The following is a 15079-nucleotide window of genomic DNA, read 5'->3' as shown; positions in this document are numbered from 1 at the left end:
GAAGAGTTGAATTAAGAATGGGATGAATTTTATTTTATTAAATATGCGAGGTATTGCAGCATTATGTGTATTTTTTGCAATATTGTATAATATCCCCTGGTAATAAGTATCTTATTAATGATTTTTAATTTTAGCAAATACACTATAGCACGTGAAACTGCTATAACAAATGAACATATATAATTATTATACTTTTGGTATTAATATTTATTTGAAACATTGTATCTACATATCATTTTAGTTGTATTTGAAATTTGAAAAATATTCAGCCCTTTGGGTCATGAAATTTTAAATGTGATTTATTGAAACTATTTTTACATGATCAAAAATTAATTTTTATGATGTAATCAATACTTATAGGGGATCCTGAAACAAAATTATAAGCACAATTTCGACTTTCATTAAATACTGCTCTTGTTTCTGCTTATTATTATGGTGTGTACATGCAATAATAGAACAAAATACATTTTTTGAAGTATCTATACAAAATCAATACTGATTTAGAGATATACCTAGATACACATTAGATATATAAGGGTAAGAAAACATAGATCCAGAAATATGCATAAAGATATAAATAGATATAAATATTTATGTAATATATATTTATATTTGTATATATCTTCAACTCAGACATTTTTTTTTTTTTTTTAATTTCATTGATTTGTTCATGTAATTTCGGGTACTCCTTTATTTTTTTTTAAACTTGTGTCATTGTTTTGCTTGTTATATCTTGCACTATGTGAAATTAGCATAATCTATACATGAATTCCTTGCGTTTGAGTGTAACATTTAGGAATTCAATGTACCATTATTATTAAAGACTAATTAAAAATTCCAGATGTATAAAATATTTTAAAAATTAAAAATATATTGGAAAGGTTGTTTTATAAGCTTTAAAAGCTTTTTGTATTGGGTACATATTAGAAATACAGTATAAATCTTACACGTATTTACATATTATAACAAAAAGAACAGTTAGTAATTATACATTTGTGTATTTGAAATATACATATATACATATTTCGAGACTGCTTCGAAGATCTCTTATCATATACATTTTTCTAACATAAGAGTGCCAGTAATTCTTGTATCACATCAAAGCACACGACAAGTTTCCATTTTCAATTTTATTATTTGTATCACGCTTTTTAAACGAGGTGAAAGAACAATTTTCAAAGCAATCTGTTAGATGAGAAAAAAAACTCGAAGGCGTATAATATGAATTCATTGCGTAGGGTAAATTACATTCATTATTATACTTCATATAACATTTGATCAATATATAATGACATATACTATACGTTACATCGTATTGTTATAATAATATAAGAATCCCACCTAAGGTGAAGAATGTACTAATTTATATAATTTTCATACACATTCAGTCTATTTATAGATACATAGAATATGTCATAAATAGTATGTGTACGAAATGCATACAGCTCATCGTTAGTTTTGAATATATTTGAGATCTGCATATGAAGTTTCGATGAATCATGTAACTGCCATGACTAAAGATGTATTTTAATTTCAAATGGGTGATGTATTTTAAGTTGAAATGGGAAATTACAAATAAACACATAATATGCGACGTCTGACTTTATTAACATATTTACGCACGACGATATGCGATGCGTTAATGTGGATTTCGTTCGTTCGAATAAATAATTTGCCAAACGAGTTTTGCTTAAAATGATTAAAGCAATTTCTTAAAAAGTTAATGTTATCGAATGTTTCATAAATAAGAAACATCGTTATTGTTATAATATATACTTAGTTCAATTTAAAAAGAAAAAAAACGAGTGAGTCGCGATCAGTGGCTAATAAAATTATTACGTACATTATTAAATACGTACGCTCAATTATAACATATGCATATTAGATATACGTATGATAATATTCGAATATTTGAAAGCTTGTTCAATTTTCATTTCGAGCAAGCACGCTATTAATAGGATTGCTCGATTCGCTTTGCAATATAGAAATACGAAATACTAATCAAACGTTTCGAACTCTTGTTTTCCATTTACGTGTCTATCAATCGAAATTCAAGAAAATAAACTATTGAGTGAAAGATAAGACGTCCACTACGCTAAATATTCGCGTGCAGTGAGATTATTCGATAAAAATTGTTTCATAGAATTATAGGATTGTAATATGTTATTTCGTGAACTTAGTAATAATTAGTATATCTGTTGATCTCAATAATATTGCATAAGTATGTATTATATTATAGTATGCATTGTCTCGACTTTGTGACTTTAGAATTCTTGTTTAGACTGAATCGATTATAAATATCGAAAAATATTTGCGAATTGGAATTCGTAAATAAAGCGAATAATAAACGAAATTTGCTAGCTATTTAATGGGACTAATAATAATGTAGTTATTACATTCATTGGGGACGTGGTATGTAACACATTATCCGGATACAGTGCATCATGATTTGTGTGTTAGATTTTCCAAGCATTCTGTCAATAGTTTATTTTCTTAATTAATACATTTGTCCTTCAGAATAAATGAATAACTTTAGAATAAATGTGTTTCATAATTACGTAGACATTATTCTTAAGAAACGAAGTGTTAAATATACGATGCAGCAAGTGCAATGTGAAAGTACAAAATTCAACTTTTCATTTAAATTTTGTATATTCTATAGGAGAAGAAGGAAGAATATATATATGAGTAGTTTCTCCAATATTCTAAATTCCACTAGTTGTAAGAATTTCGAAAATGTTTTACAGAATCTTTACAAACGTATAACACCATGTCCCTGATAACATACTTACGTAGCGTTGAATTTTTTAACGACATTGTCTAATGGTAAAACGAACGATTTGAAAACAGTTCAACGTTATACAGTTTTCTAATCACTTTAACGTTTGTCTTGAATTTTTGTATGATCGAATATCTATATTCGAACGACGAACTCCATATTCTTATGGATCGACATGTAACGATATTAAGTAGTTTCAGTAGCGATCCGATTGATCTTTGGCATAATTGTAGAGTAATGTGTAAATATATAATTATTTAAAGTGAGAAAAATACTCATTTGTTAAATGTACATGAGGGAAACTGTTATAGATAAGGCTATTATCGTCATTTATATTAATTGAAATAATAAACGACATTTCGATTAAAATATAATCTTTTTATGTTATTACATCGATTGTTTTCGATAAGATAAACATGCTATCTGTAAAATATTTGTATACAGAAGATATACTATTATTATATATATCATTTATCCTTTGTCATACATGTATCTTATTTATTCTCATCCAGTAAGTACATGCAGTATCATCTTATAATTATATTTATGGGAACATAAATTTATTTATATCGTTGTAATTAAACTATTTTTTAACGATTTTTTAATTTTTTGACGTGAAAGCAAAAAAGATGAGATGTGACATATGTTTCTCACTGGCTCTAAAAGGGTTAAGATATCATTTTTTCGTGTATATTATTAAACATTATACTATTAAGAAGTCTGGATATGTTAATTATTTTTAGCATTCAAAAATTTAATATTAAATAATACTTGGTTTAAACATTTTTGGAAAGCTTTTTTTTCAGCCTATACATTAATTAACAATCTTTCATTATTTTTTTAGGAGCGTAAGGGATGTAAGTTATTTTCCTTTTAGTCTAGTAATCAACCTTTTATTGTAACACACCTTATATAAATTATGTGAATCATTAATATACTTTATTCTCATTTAATCTCTATGATAAAAGTAGCGAAAATTAAATTTAGATATTTAAATAGTATCGCAAATATGTTCAATAATATTGTAATTAATTTAATTAAAATAATCATTTCATTCCATTTGGAAGAAATTGCTTTAAAAAGTTAGCGGGATTGCTCGATACTCTCACACAGTAGAAATTTATATATACAATTGCACCGAATGTTTGCTTGTATTAAATTCGTATGACGTTGAAGCGCCGTCTACCTGTTGCATTCACGACTATAAGCATCTAAATTCCAGTTTCAGCCAAAATCCTTTAGGAGAACGAAGTACAAGTTAGGCTTTTGGTTTCAGATTTTACCGTTATATCCTGAGTGCAGATTCGTACTCGTGAACGCATAAAGTTTGTTGATTATTTTTTTCGATTACACCTGTCCTACGCAAAGAGTCTTTACAACTTCTACTGGCATGTTTAATATGCTTAACTCTGTTACGTTCTGCTGTTATGTCCTGCCTCGGTGATTTTCTGACACTTAAATGCACTTAAACGATTTGAGTCCTGGAAATGTGATTCTGAGCAAGTTTTAAAGAGAACAGGATGGCTTTCTTATGTCCAGTGCGCATACGACGGGGAAAGAAAAAGAAACGTGAGTAAAGAATATTAAATGCTTTGGATAAACTCGTTATAAAAAGTAGTTTCTTCAAAAATAGTTTCAGTAAGATACATATAGTTCTGTAAAACAGTTTTATTAAAAACTCAAAACATATTTAACGTAAATATATTAAAAAGTTTATATTTTATTATGATTTTGTTGTATTATAAGTATTTTATAAGTATATAAGGAAAGAGAATAGTAAAACGATAATTGATTAATTTTTTATGATTTAGCTGGCGTACATAATTTTAATTTGGATAAAGATTGTGTTGGAGCAGGAGGTGCAGGATTAGGTTTAGGTACTAAAGTACCATTGCCTCCTGGTCGTATAACAGGAAGTGCTAGTATCGAGACTTTAGTCAGAGTAGGTATCGAAAAGGAAAATGGACTTTCTCCAGACAGTAAAATGGTCATTGTTCATGATTTCACACCTTGTGTTGACGATGAACTTCAAGTAAAACGTGGCCAGGTCAGCAGCTTTTTGTATTACAATGTTCAAATGATTTCAGAAGAAATGTAAATAACCCTTTGTATGTTTTTTTCTTAATTCTATCTTCTTGTGTTTGCTTTACATTTATGAATACTATGTATTCACAGTAAAATGCATTTTGATGGTGTTGTTTTGTTTGTTTTTTTGCATGTTCTAGGTTGTAAATGTTTTGTATAGAGAGAATGATTGGGTGTATGTAATAGCAGCTGATACACGTATGGAAGGCTTTGTACCGCATTCATATTGTGCACCTTACACATCACAACTTGCTGAATTAACACTTGCTACTCTTATGAACAATGTAAAAAAGAAACTACCAAGATCTAATGAGACTGATTGTGATTTTGCTGGTACAGGTCGTTCACAAACAGTAGATGCACAGCAAACTGACACAGGATCAGCATCAGACTGTGAAAGTTATGCTCGTAATGTCACTACTGCTGATGTAAACGTTAATAGATCTAATATTACACAGTCTCAAAATTCTATACAAACTATATCCTCTCAGCCAGATGTACATCCTTTCTTCAAAGTATGTATGCAAGTGCTGTAATTTTACATATTTAAAATAGAATTAATAAAATAAAAAGAATATTAATTTACTTCTGCTACAGGATCCATCAGCTGGAAGATATATTGTGCTCTATACTTTTGTAGCAAGAGATGAAAATGATGTTAGCGTAGAAAGGGGTGAATTTGTCACTGTACTTAATCGGGATGATCCGGATTGGTTTTGGGTACTTAGACACTGTGATGGTAATGAAGGGTTTGTGCCATCTGGATTCGTATATCCAGGACATGTTCTTCATTCATATGCAACAACAACTACTACAACTACCACCACTACTACTGCAGCAACAACATCTGCAGAAACACATAGTTTAGGTTTGTATTTTATGACAACGATATAATTAAATTCGGTTTTATACCGTCCTCGTAATTTTATTGAGCATAGTAGTCTTTTAATGTATCAAATTAGAAACAGGTACATCAGATATAATCTTGACAACTTGTTTCAAATTGATTTAAAGGAAAAGGAAGTAACATTATTCCAGGAAATGATTCGTTGCAACAAAAAGGCTTGCGAGATTTTCGAGATGAAACAAATGGCACAGAATTGGTTGTACTTTACGATTATAAGGCGCAGGCGCCAGATGATTTGTCTGTGAGAAGAGCTGACTGGATATATGCAGATTTAGGAAATCAAACTGTAGATGGATGGTTGTGGGCATATGCGCCTAAAACTCGTAAATACGGTTTTATTCCAAAGGCGTACGCTCGTCCTCCGGCTATGACGAGCTTATGATACAAATTATAATTTTGTATATCTTTGCATTTCATGCATATATTCAACTAATAAAATACTTTTATACAATACTGCATTTTGAGCAATACTCAAACAGACGAACATAGGAGAATTACACTTTTCTATGTGTAAGTACATTTTTTATTAACACAGCTAATCGAAATATTAGAATTTAATTCTATATACCTATGTATTTTTGTAGTATATATTTAATGTACAGTAACATTAACATTGAGTGTAGCACAATCAGATGTAATGTGACTAAGGAGACCCTCGTGAAGGACTATACAATCACCTGTTGAAAAGATATTTTGAGGACATTGGGCTGTTCTTAATGAGTTTACTGGACCTGTGTATGTCAGGGAACGTAAGCCTTCATTATCAATCTTATCCACAGCCTGCGCGGAAATAGCCCATTTTTCATTATATACATTTCATGTACATAGTTTTATAACCATTTGTTTAATTCAATGTTTTTTTTTTCTTTTAATGAAATAATATACCTGAATACTACATAAAAGCTTTTCTGTCGTATTTCCAATGTCCAATCCAGCAACCCAGGCAATAATTATATCTTTTCTATGAAAATCTTGTTTATTATTGATTTTCTCATTGGATACGTTCTGATCTGTACAATGTAGCCGGGCGGCTAGTACTGATAATGGTAAACGATTTCGGAATTTTGGATTGATTTGACTACCATTAAACAATCTTGCAGCAGGATCTCTTATTATAAAAATTTATGTTAATTATATAACTTTTAAGAGGCTTAACTGGTTCAAACTTATTTCTACGATATTAGAAATAATTTATTAACGCGTCTATAATCTTATTTGCTCTATATTAAAATTTTTTAAATTTGTTGAAACAGTATTATTGATTTTATTTTCTAACTATATTTGATTTTTAATTTATCATTTCATTATTCAGTGTCAAAGAAATAATCTAATATTAAGACTATAAAACTGCGTATGCAGTTAAAAAATTTTAATTCGTATATTAACTTATACTCACGAGAGTTTACCGGAGACCAAAAGGAGAGCCAAGCAACGGCTAGAATTCAGTGCTAAGGCATTGAAACTGACGATGAGGGTACTCTTGATACCTGGCTCCACATTCAAAATAGGTACTTCTGGATGATCGAAGACGAAATGATGCGTCAGTGCTGAAAAAGCTACGTTTATCGCGCAATCGATTCGCGGACAACGAATCGGTCTGCGAGAACATTCCGCAGTAATTTGTCCGTTAATTTTAGCCTCAGATATGTACGATTCTGGATTCCCTTTTTTATATAAGTTACACTGGCTATATTGTTGTTTGCTTTGTTTACTATTATCTTTGATTCTTTCTTCTCGAGTATTACTTTGATCTCTAAATTGATCGTAATCAGAGCTTTCTTCAGAATCTTCAACATTGGAAGATCCTAACATGTTTTTCTTATTATTAGGAGCGATATTTGAATAATTTTTACTCCAAGATTTCGCGTGCGGTTCCTCATCGTTAATAGGCATGCACTGCTGTACATGTTGATAATGCTTAAAATAGGATTCTGGTGGTTGCCATGGAACTTGCGTTTTCTTTGGACGTGTATATATTGAATTCAAGCTAACGTCGCTTTCTCGTGATAAACTTATGTTTGATTGTTGAAGTTGCGAGTGACAAAGAATACAACCCGGATCTGCAATATATAATTACAATTTGAAACTTTATCTGTTTCTTTCTTTTCTCAATCTGCTTTTATTTCAATATAGAATAAATGTTGAGGGGAACTGTGTTAAATGGACCTGATGGGATTCTGAAATGTTGAACACAACGTTGGCATAAGATATGTTCCTTTGAGCAAGGGATATTTTGATTACAATTGGAATCTAGATTTCCAAAAGTCAAGTGACAAACAGCACAAAGTCCAAGCATATTCATTTGCTGTGAGAGTATTTCCTCCTCCTTTGTTTTATCTTCTCTCGTTCTGTCTTCTTCCTTGCTGACTTTGATTCTAAAATGTTTTCCCCCTTGCACTTTCCTTTCACTATTTAATTCTCTCAATTCTGCACACTGAAAGAATTCTATTATGCTATCATTACACTTTACCAATCTATACATTATTGTTTAGTGACTGAAAAAGTTTGAAATTCATGCTTATTATATGTTTCATTTTAATTTATTCAAGCTTTTTAATTCCCTTATTAATGTTAAATGAAACTTGTATGTAATTAATAATATAAAAACTTCTTACAAATACAATATAAATATACGAAAAATAAAGCGTTAAAATTTTTTAAATTGAGGTAGAAGAAAGTCATTCTATTTGTTTCTGAATCTTGTTACTTAAATATTCAATCACGTGCCTCATTCTGATTCTTTATTGGGTCGTAGTTCGCTTTGTTCACTCGATGATTTTCCATTTCTTACTGTAGGTTCTCGGGTCAGCTCGTGTATCTCTTTGAATGATAACCTTTTTAATGTTCGTGTATCGTGTTTCGTTAAAGTACGTTCTTATTGCTGCAAAATTAATTTTACTCTAACTTTTGGTACCAGGTTCAATTATTTCTTTAAAAAGGGCATTGATTATGCATATAAATACATCGTAGATTTTTCAATTTTCTCTACCGTTTCTCCCCAAAAAAGTTAAACAATTGGCTTGTTCTGAAATAATGCATTTTTCAAATATATTTTCAGAGTACCGAGAAGGCAATGGCTATTCAGTTTTCAAATCTTTGGCGCTGCTAAGCTATTAGAATTATTACGAGTCAAGTACCATATTTTATTAGATTACATATATTTCGTAGGAATTAAAATTAAAAAACGAGTAAAAATTGCGTTTAAAAGTTGATCTGATATTTATATGTATTATTGTATATAAATGACAGCGTGAAAATGTCAATGAAAGTCATATCAATGTAAGGACAAATACAGTTAGCAAACGATATTTAAAGCATTGCCAAATATAACACCAATATCAACTCAATGCAAACTATTTCTGTTAGTTTCCAAACCTCCGTAATTCCAATAGCTTTACGAATCATTCTGAGTAAAATATTTCAAGCAAAATTTTCGAACAGATGGATCTTTTCACATGCATATACACATAGTTCTGCGAATGATTCGTTTACGGAAATTCTTGCGTTTTCGATTCGCTGTAATTTATTCAAAATATTTTAAGCCCACTTAAATAAGAAACTTCGATATATATGATTTGATAATTAGATTTGAAGAATTATTTTGACATTTAATTTTTTTTATCAATTTCTGATACCTTCAAACATGTGACAACTAATACCTAATTCTCTTAAACTCACAAATAGTTTTTTGCTTTTTTTGAAAACGTACTTTTTTGGTTTGTACTATTTTTTAAATTATACATGTGTACGTATGTTAAAAACGCGTTAGATATAAATAGTATTAACTGGATCTATGACAGTTTGAGGTCTTAAATATAAGAGGTATCTGAACTCGGCAACTTTGGACGTTCAACTATAAATATACCGTCAATTTAATCAATTATATGCAATTAGGAGCACCGAGAATTATTACTTGCATGGTGTGTTATTTTATTTATTACTTGCGCGGTGTAGAAGATACTCTATACTCGGGTTTACGAAGTTTGGTGGTTCACAGGGTCACTTTATAAACAGTAACTAATACTATGATAAGTAATTTGTAATAAGTAATTTATATTTTAACAATCCAAAATCGCAAAAAGCCTAAATGAAAATAACTTTGAGTAATAAAAATATATTATAATGACGTATTGGAGTAAGGAACTTAACTTCAAATATATATATATATTTTTTTTTTTATATTTAATAAACACATGTTCATGGCTACATGACATTTTAGCTCATAATTTACAATTTTATAAAAATTTTAATTTTTAATTTGTCTACCTACAAAATGTTCTAAAAGTTACATTTTCTAAAACAATACATGCATTAAAAAGTGTACTAATGATATTTCTTACTAATTTCTTACTAATTAATAACTGCACTTTTAGAACTTGTTATTCAATCATTTTTTAACGTCTGTATAAACAGATTAATAGTTTATATATAACATTTGTAGAAGCTAATCATTCTTTGTGTGTCTTTGTACTCAGAAATACAATGAAAAAAGAAAGACTTTGATGGAGAACTTATAAACAACTTTAAACACTATTTTTAATAAAAAATAGCCTAGTAAAAAAGTATCTTAAAATTATATAAAACACTATAAAGTATTGAATATTATTTATGATAAAGATAAATTCTTTATTACTGGAGAAAACAAGCTTTATGATACATTTTAATGGATAGGTCAATCTTTGTAATATCGCTTAAATTATAATACAATGTTACATAACTAATGAAAAGAAAACAGATGATACAAATAACTTACAGACTGGTAGAATAATTTTGTTATACAAAATTAAGACAATGTACTAGGCCTTATTGAAGTGGTAAAACATTTCCTACTCATGATAATCTATTTTGTACAAAACAAAGATTTGTAAAAGGATGATTTGGCAAGCATAATAACAAATTAAATAAAATAAACTGAAAATAAATAATAATTATGCAATCAATTTTGCTTACTATGAAATATTATTCAATTTATACCTCTTTTTATGTAACTTCTTGTACACAACTTTATAGAATTATGCGAAAAATTGCTAGAATTATTTCTATATAAATTAATGGAAAACTGCGAACATATGCAAGATAAACGTAAACTGTATACATTCAATGCTGGCATAAAGTGGTTATTAAATAATTTTTTGATTGTTTTAGTTGAGATTATCAAATAGATTTCAATATAAAATTTATATCTATTTGGCAGAACGTTTTTGTAAAGTTAACATTATTTAATTCTCATATCACGGAAAGAAGAATAGTATAAATCTCGTTTGCAAAATTAAATACAATTGTCCGTCCATGTAACGTTTCAATGTGCTAACAATAAGACATATTTAGTTCATTGAATAATTTATCACATTTTTTATATAATTTAGATCTCTTTTCTTCATCTTGGAGCCTTTAAAAGTAGATTATTCTTCGTGTTTGCCAATCTATCTATACTCTTAGTTTTTACATTATTTAAATGTACATCATTTAATAACATAATGTTCCGTTTGTCATCTAAATTAACCATACTATAACTTCTATTTTTACTGTCCGCTAATGAATTTGTTTTTTCTAAGAACGACAGTAACGGGAATTCGCTAATATTTGATGTTTCGTCCGTTACCTCTTTTTTTTCGTAACATCTATTAGAACTACTAGTTAACTTTTTGTTCAGAGAGTTTTCACTTGATAAACTTAATGCATCCTTCAGTTTTACTGGCGAGGTATTAGAGTTATTAGATAAAATTTGTAAAGAATTAGATCTTAATCGCTTTTCCCCTGATAATATTTCTTTCAACTGTGAGCTTTCCTTGTTATTCAACTGTGAACAATGTAAATTTTTGTTGCTATGTAGGCCGTTGTTATAAGTCTCTTTTACTTCGTCGTTCTTTGACTCTAGTTCAACATCTTTACTAAATTCAAAATTATCAGTCTTATCATCTAAAATACGATCTAAACTTTGATATATTCCTACAGGATTGGTATCGAGATTCGAAGGTACATTAATATCGCTATTGCTTCGAGACTTATTGTAATTAAAGCCAAAATCAAAGATTCTATTTGGCACATATTTCGCTAGATTTCGAGTTTCTACTTTTTCGGCGAATTTCGATTCTAAATTGATGCTTGTTTTTGCAGGACTATTACTTAAAGACTTTGATGTGTTATCTTTTAAATTACTATCAATATCATTCTTTAATGTATTTGATCCTTCTATAAATGATGACATATTTGCTAATGGATTTTTAAGCGTTTGAAGATTTTTTAATAATTTTTGAAATTGATTAAAGTTATTTACGGAAAATCCTCTGTTCTGCAAAAACTTAAAACCTGATTCTTGAGTCAGACTGCTTGATTTTGCATTATCTTCGTTATAAGAGCATATATTAGATATATTTTCATTCTTACGGCTATGGTCATGCATGGAATTGCCAGAAGATAAAGCATTCAGATTTTCCATTTTAGCTTGCAATTCTAGTTCCCACTGAGGAGATGTAGCTTCACTTCCATCAACAGATCTTTTTCCAATGTGTTCACTATCCTCTTGTAATTGACAATTGCTCTGCAACAGAATAAATGCTTAATAGTAAATATAATTTTACTAAAATATAAACTATCTTTGAATTAGAAATGATAAGGTATTATACTAACATTATATTCATCTAGTCTACTACATTTATTTAGCTGTTCATTCGTAATATCTTTTATTGCATTGTCATTTGCTTGATTAAATTCTGTATCATAATGTGCAGATTTTTGTGGACTAACTAATTCTGCACCAACACCTGGTTCTCTAGGTCCATTAGCTATGAAGTCTAAAAAAAAACAGATTAAAACAGTTAAAAAATATAATATTAATAATGAGTTATTTGTTTACGCAGTACTGAATAAGAAGAGTACCATAATCTCGTCGTTGTTGATGTATTTGATTACTAATTTCTTCTAATCTACGGAGACTTGTAGCATAATTAGCTTTTGCTTCTTGTATTGCTTTTTGCAAGCATTCAACTCTTTCTTTTTGTGTTGCTAGCATTTGTTCACACTGGGCTTTAACTTCGAAGTATGGTCTTGTTTTGATTATCGAGCGCCGATGTTTTTCTTCTAATTGTAATAATCTTTCCTCAGCATTATGGAAGAGCACAGCTCTTCGATAATGTTCTCGACGACATTCTGCTTTTTGATTTTCTGCATCCATTACCTAGAGATGAGCGTATTAAATAATATTAAACATGTCAATTTTACACCAAGTCTACTTATTATTTTATAAACAATTTACTTTAATGGTTGCATGATTTAACATATCCTGCCAGGCTTGATCAAAATTCCATTCGTGCTGATGTGATATGAATCGACTTTCAGCCAAAGCTACAGTTTCCTTTGCTGCTGCATGGATTTCACTTGCTCTTTGGAATAATTGAGCTTGTTGTTGACATTGTACCTGTGAACACAATTTTGTCTAGTTATTTTTGAGAATTTTTGTATTTAAAATTCTTTCTCACATGAGCTCGGCGTGCCTCTTCAAGTGCTTCATAATAACATCTTGCTTTTTCAACAGAACTGTTTCCTACTTTATTGAGAATTTCATTCAATCGTTTTGTTGTTTCTGATAGTAATTGTCTAAAAGCAGTGTGAGCTTCCTAAATAATAAATATATATTAGTTAATTGCATAAATTATGATATTCCATTATAAAATAATATAAACACAAACAAATTACTAATAGCACTATAATAACGCAACTTACATCTAATTCAGTTTCAAGTTTATTAATATCATCCGTTGCATCATTTAAATTCTCTAGTTCAATCTAAAAAAGATAAATTTATAAATTTGTATAAGAAAATGTAAAAAGTTCTAGATATAAAATTATTTTATTGAAATATTAATACCTAGTGAGAACTTAAAACTCAGTAGTATAAAATATTAATTCTCACAATGAAGATTAATATACAAGTATAAAGAATATAGGAGAAACATAATCACCACAATGTTCAAATTTAGAATATTGATATAATTACAATAAATAAATAAATACAGACAAAACAAATGTCATGCATTGATTTATATATTAGTCACAAAGATATACAATACATTAAACGATTATTTCACAACCTTTATTTGAAGCAAGCTTTAATGTCCATATTAAGTAGCTTTTATATATTTCAATTTCATTACGTCATTCATGTTTAATAAAGTGAAAATTTAGGAAGGAAAAGAAGTGAAAGCAAAGTGGAACATGGTACCAGGCAGTGTTAGGTGTTACAACCACCTTTGCTAATTATGCTTATTTACAAATAAACCGCTACAAATATGCATTTCTAAAAAAAATTACGCCGACGGTAACAATAGCGCTATAAATAGAGGAAGTGTCATTAAAGATAATTACTTGTATACGAGGATCTAAAGATCCATCGGCGTTATCTGCAACATCCATGTCCCTTAACTCCTTGACATTTAATTGAACCGAACTCACAGTTGCAGTAGTTACTCCATTGTGAGTTTTAGTGCGCACATGATCATCTGCATTGTGAGAAATACATAATTCTTAACGCGTCAAATCATCTACGATCGTTTACATTTCGAAAAAGAATGACGACAAACAATTACACATAACATTGGCGCAGACGCTTGTAAACGCCACTGACAATGAGCGCTACCGAAAACTATATAATCAGGAATCAGGAATATACTATGCAGTATAGTACAGTATAGTATAGTTGTTTACTATAGCGTGTTAGAAGTAAAAGCGTAAACGTGATCAAAATGCAGACGCTTTCTAGCAAATGTAGATGCATACTAATTTCCTGAAGAAAATAATGCCCATCCTGGATAACATCTACGTTGATTAATGAAAGTACGCAAAAAATTCCACATTAATGAATGCATCGTATTATTTGATTGGACGTCAACGGTATGACGCATCGAACTTGTATGATTCAATTTGGAAGATAAGACGTGAATTTCTTTAGCATTTTTATGAGGATACTTTATTTCCTACGCATGTAGTGTTAGTTTTACTGTTCTTATGAATTGCATTTATATGCGTTATCTATTTATTTATATAAAAAATAGTATTTATGTTGTGTGATGACGAGTTGAAAAAAATAATTAGGAATCAATAAATTGATATTTATTATGCAGTATCATTATTTGAGTACTAGGATAGAATTTGCAATCTGGATTTAAATGGAAGATGTACGAAGCTTTTCTAAGATTTTCATAATTCATTTTCCAATTATATTAAGTAGTAAAAGTTGTTTGTTTATTTTTCATATGATTTTCTTGGATTTAAGAAATCGATTTAAAAATCATGCAAAAGGGTACTAACTT

At 29.2% G+C, this 15079-nt stretch overlaps 3 protein-coding genes across 9 annotated transcripts; 1 reads left to right on the top strand and 2 right to left on the bottom strand.

Annotated features, from left to right (window-relative positions):
- Positions 1–3957: 3957 nt before the first annotated feature.
- On the top strand, positions 3958–9282 carry LOC143177620 (SH3 domain-containing protein Dlish-like). Of its 6 annotated transcripts, XM_076375669.1 has the most exons (7): positions 3958–4348; positions 4591–4826; positions 5005–5379; positions 5462–5732; positions 5879–6281; positions 6356–6520; positions 8830–9282. In XM_076375669.1, the coding sequence occupies exons 1-5, from the start codon at positions 4300–4302 to the stop codon at positions 6151–6153; spliced, it is 1206 nt and encodes a 401-aa protein (XP_076231784.1). In that variant the 5' UTR covers positions 3958–4299; the 3' UTR covers positions 6154–6281; positions 6356–6520; positions 8830–9282. The 6 variants fall into 6 exon arrangements, with proteins under 6 accessions (XP_076231784.1, XP_076231785.1, XP_076231786.1 ...); XM_076375670.1 differs by lacking the exon at positions 8830–9282 and having other exon boundaries at positions 6395–6719; XM_076375671.1 differs by lacking the exon at positions 8830–9282 and having other exon boundaries at positions 6374–6719.
- Positions 6270–8253, bottom strand: LOC143177310 (uncharacterized). Its single transcript, XM_076375179.1, has 4 exons — positions 7938–8253; positions 7168–7831; positions 6657–6879; positions 6270–6551 (listed from the first exon to the last, which is right to left on the bottom strand). The coding sequence occupies exons 1-4, from the start codon at positions 8251–8253 to the stop codon at positions 6363–6365; spliced, it is 1392 nt and encodes a 463-aa protein (XP_076231294.1). The 3' UTR covers positions 6270–6362.
- A 1100-nt stretch (positions 9283–10382) lies between the features above and the next one.
- Positions 10383–14374, bottom strand: LOC143177395 (uncharacterized). Of its 2 annotated transcripts, XM_076375269.1 has the most exons (7): positions 14136–14374; positions 13494–13556; positions 13250–13387; positions 13027–13188; positions 12651–12948; positions 12402–12565; positions 10383–12312 (listed from the first exon to the last, which is right to left on the bottom strand). In XM_076375269.1, exons 1-7 carry the CDS (start codon positions 14181–14183, stop codon positions 11149–11151), a joined length of 2037 nt encoding a protein of 678 aa, XP_076231384.1. In that variant the 5' UTR covers positions 14184–14374; the 3' UTR covers positions 10383–11148. The 2 variants fall into 2 exon arrangements, with proteins under 2 accessions (XP_076231384.1, XP_076231385.1); XM_076375270.1 differs by lacking the exons at positions 13250–13387; positions 13494–13556.
- Between the last annotated feature and the right edge of the window lie 705 nt (positions 14375–15079).

The sequence above is a fragment of the Calliopsis andreniformis genome, chromosome 3 (assembly GCF_051401765.1).
Source record: "Calliopsis andreniformis isolate RMS-2024a chromosome 3, iyCalAndr_principal, whole genome shotgun sequence".
Classification (NCBI taxonomy): Eukaryota; Metazoa; Arthropoda; class Insecta; order Hymenoptera; family Andrenidae; genus Calliopsis; species Calliopsis andreniformis.
Note: the sequence above shows the minus strand (reverse complement) of the source record. Positions and strands in the feature narration are given on the sequence as shown.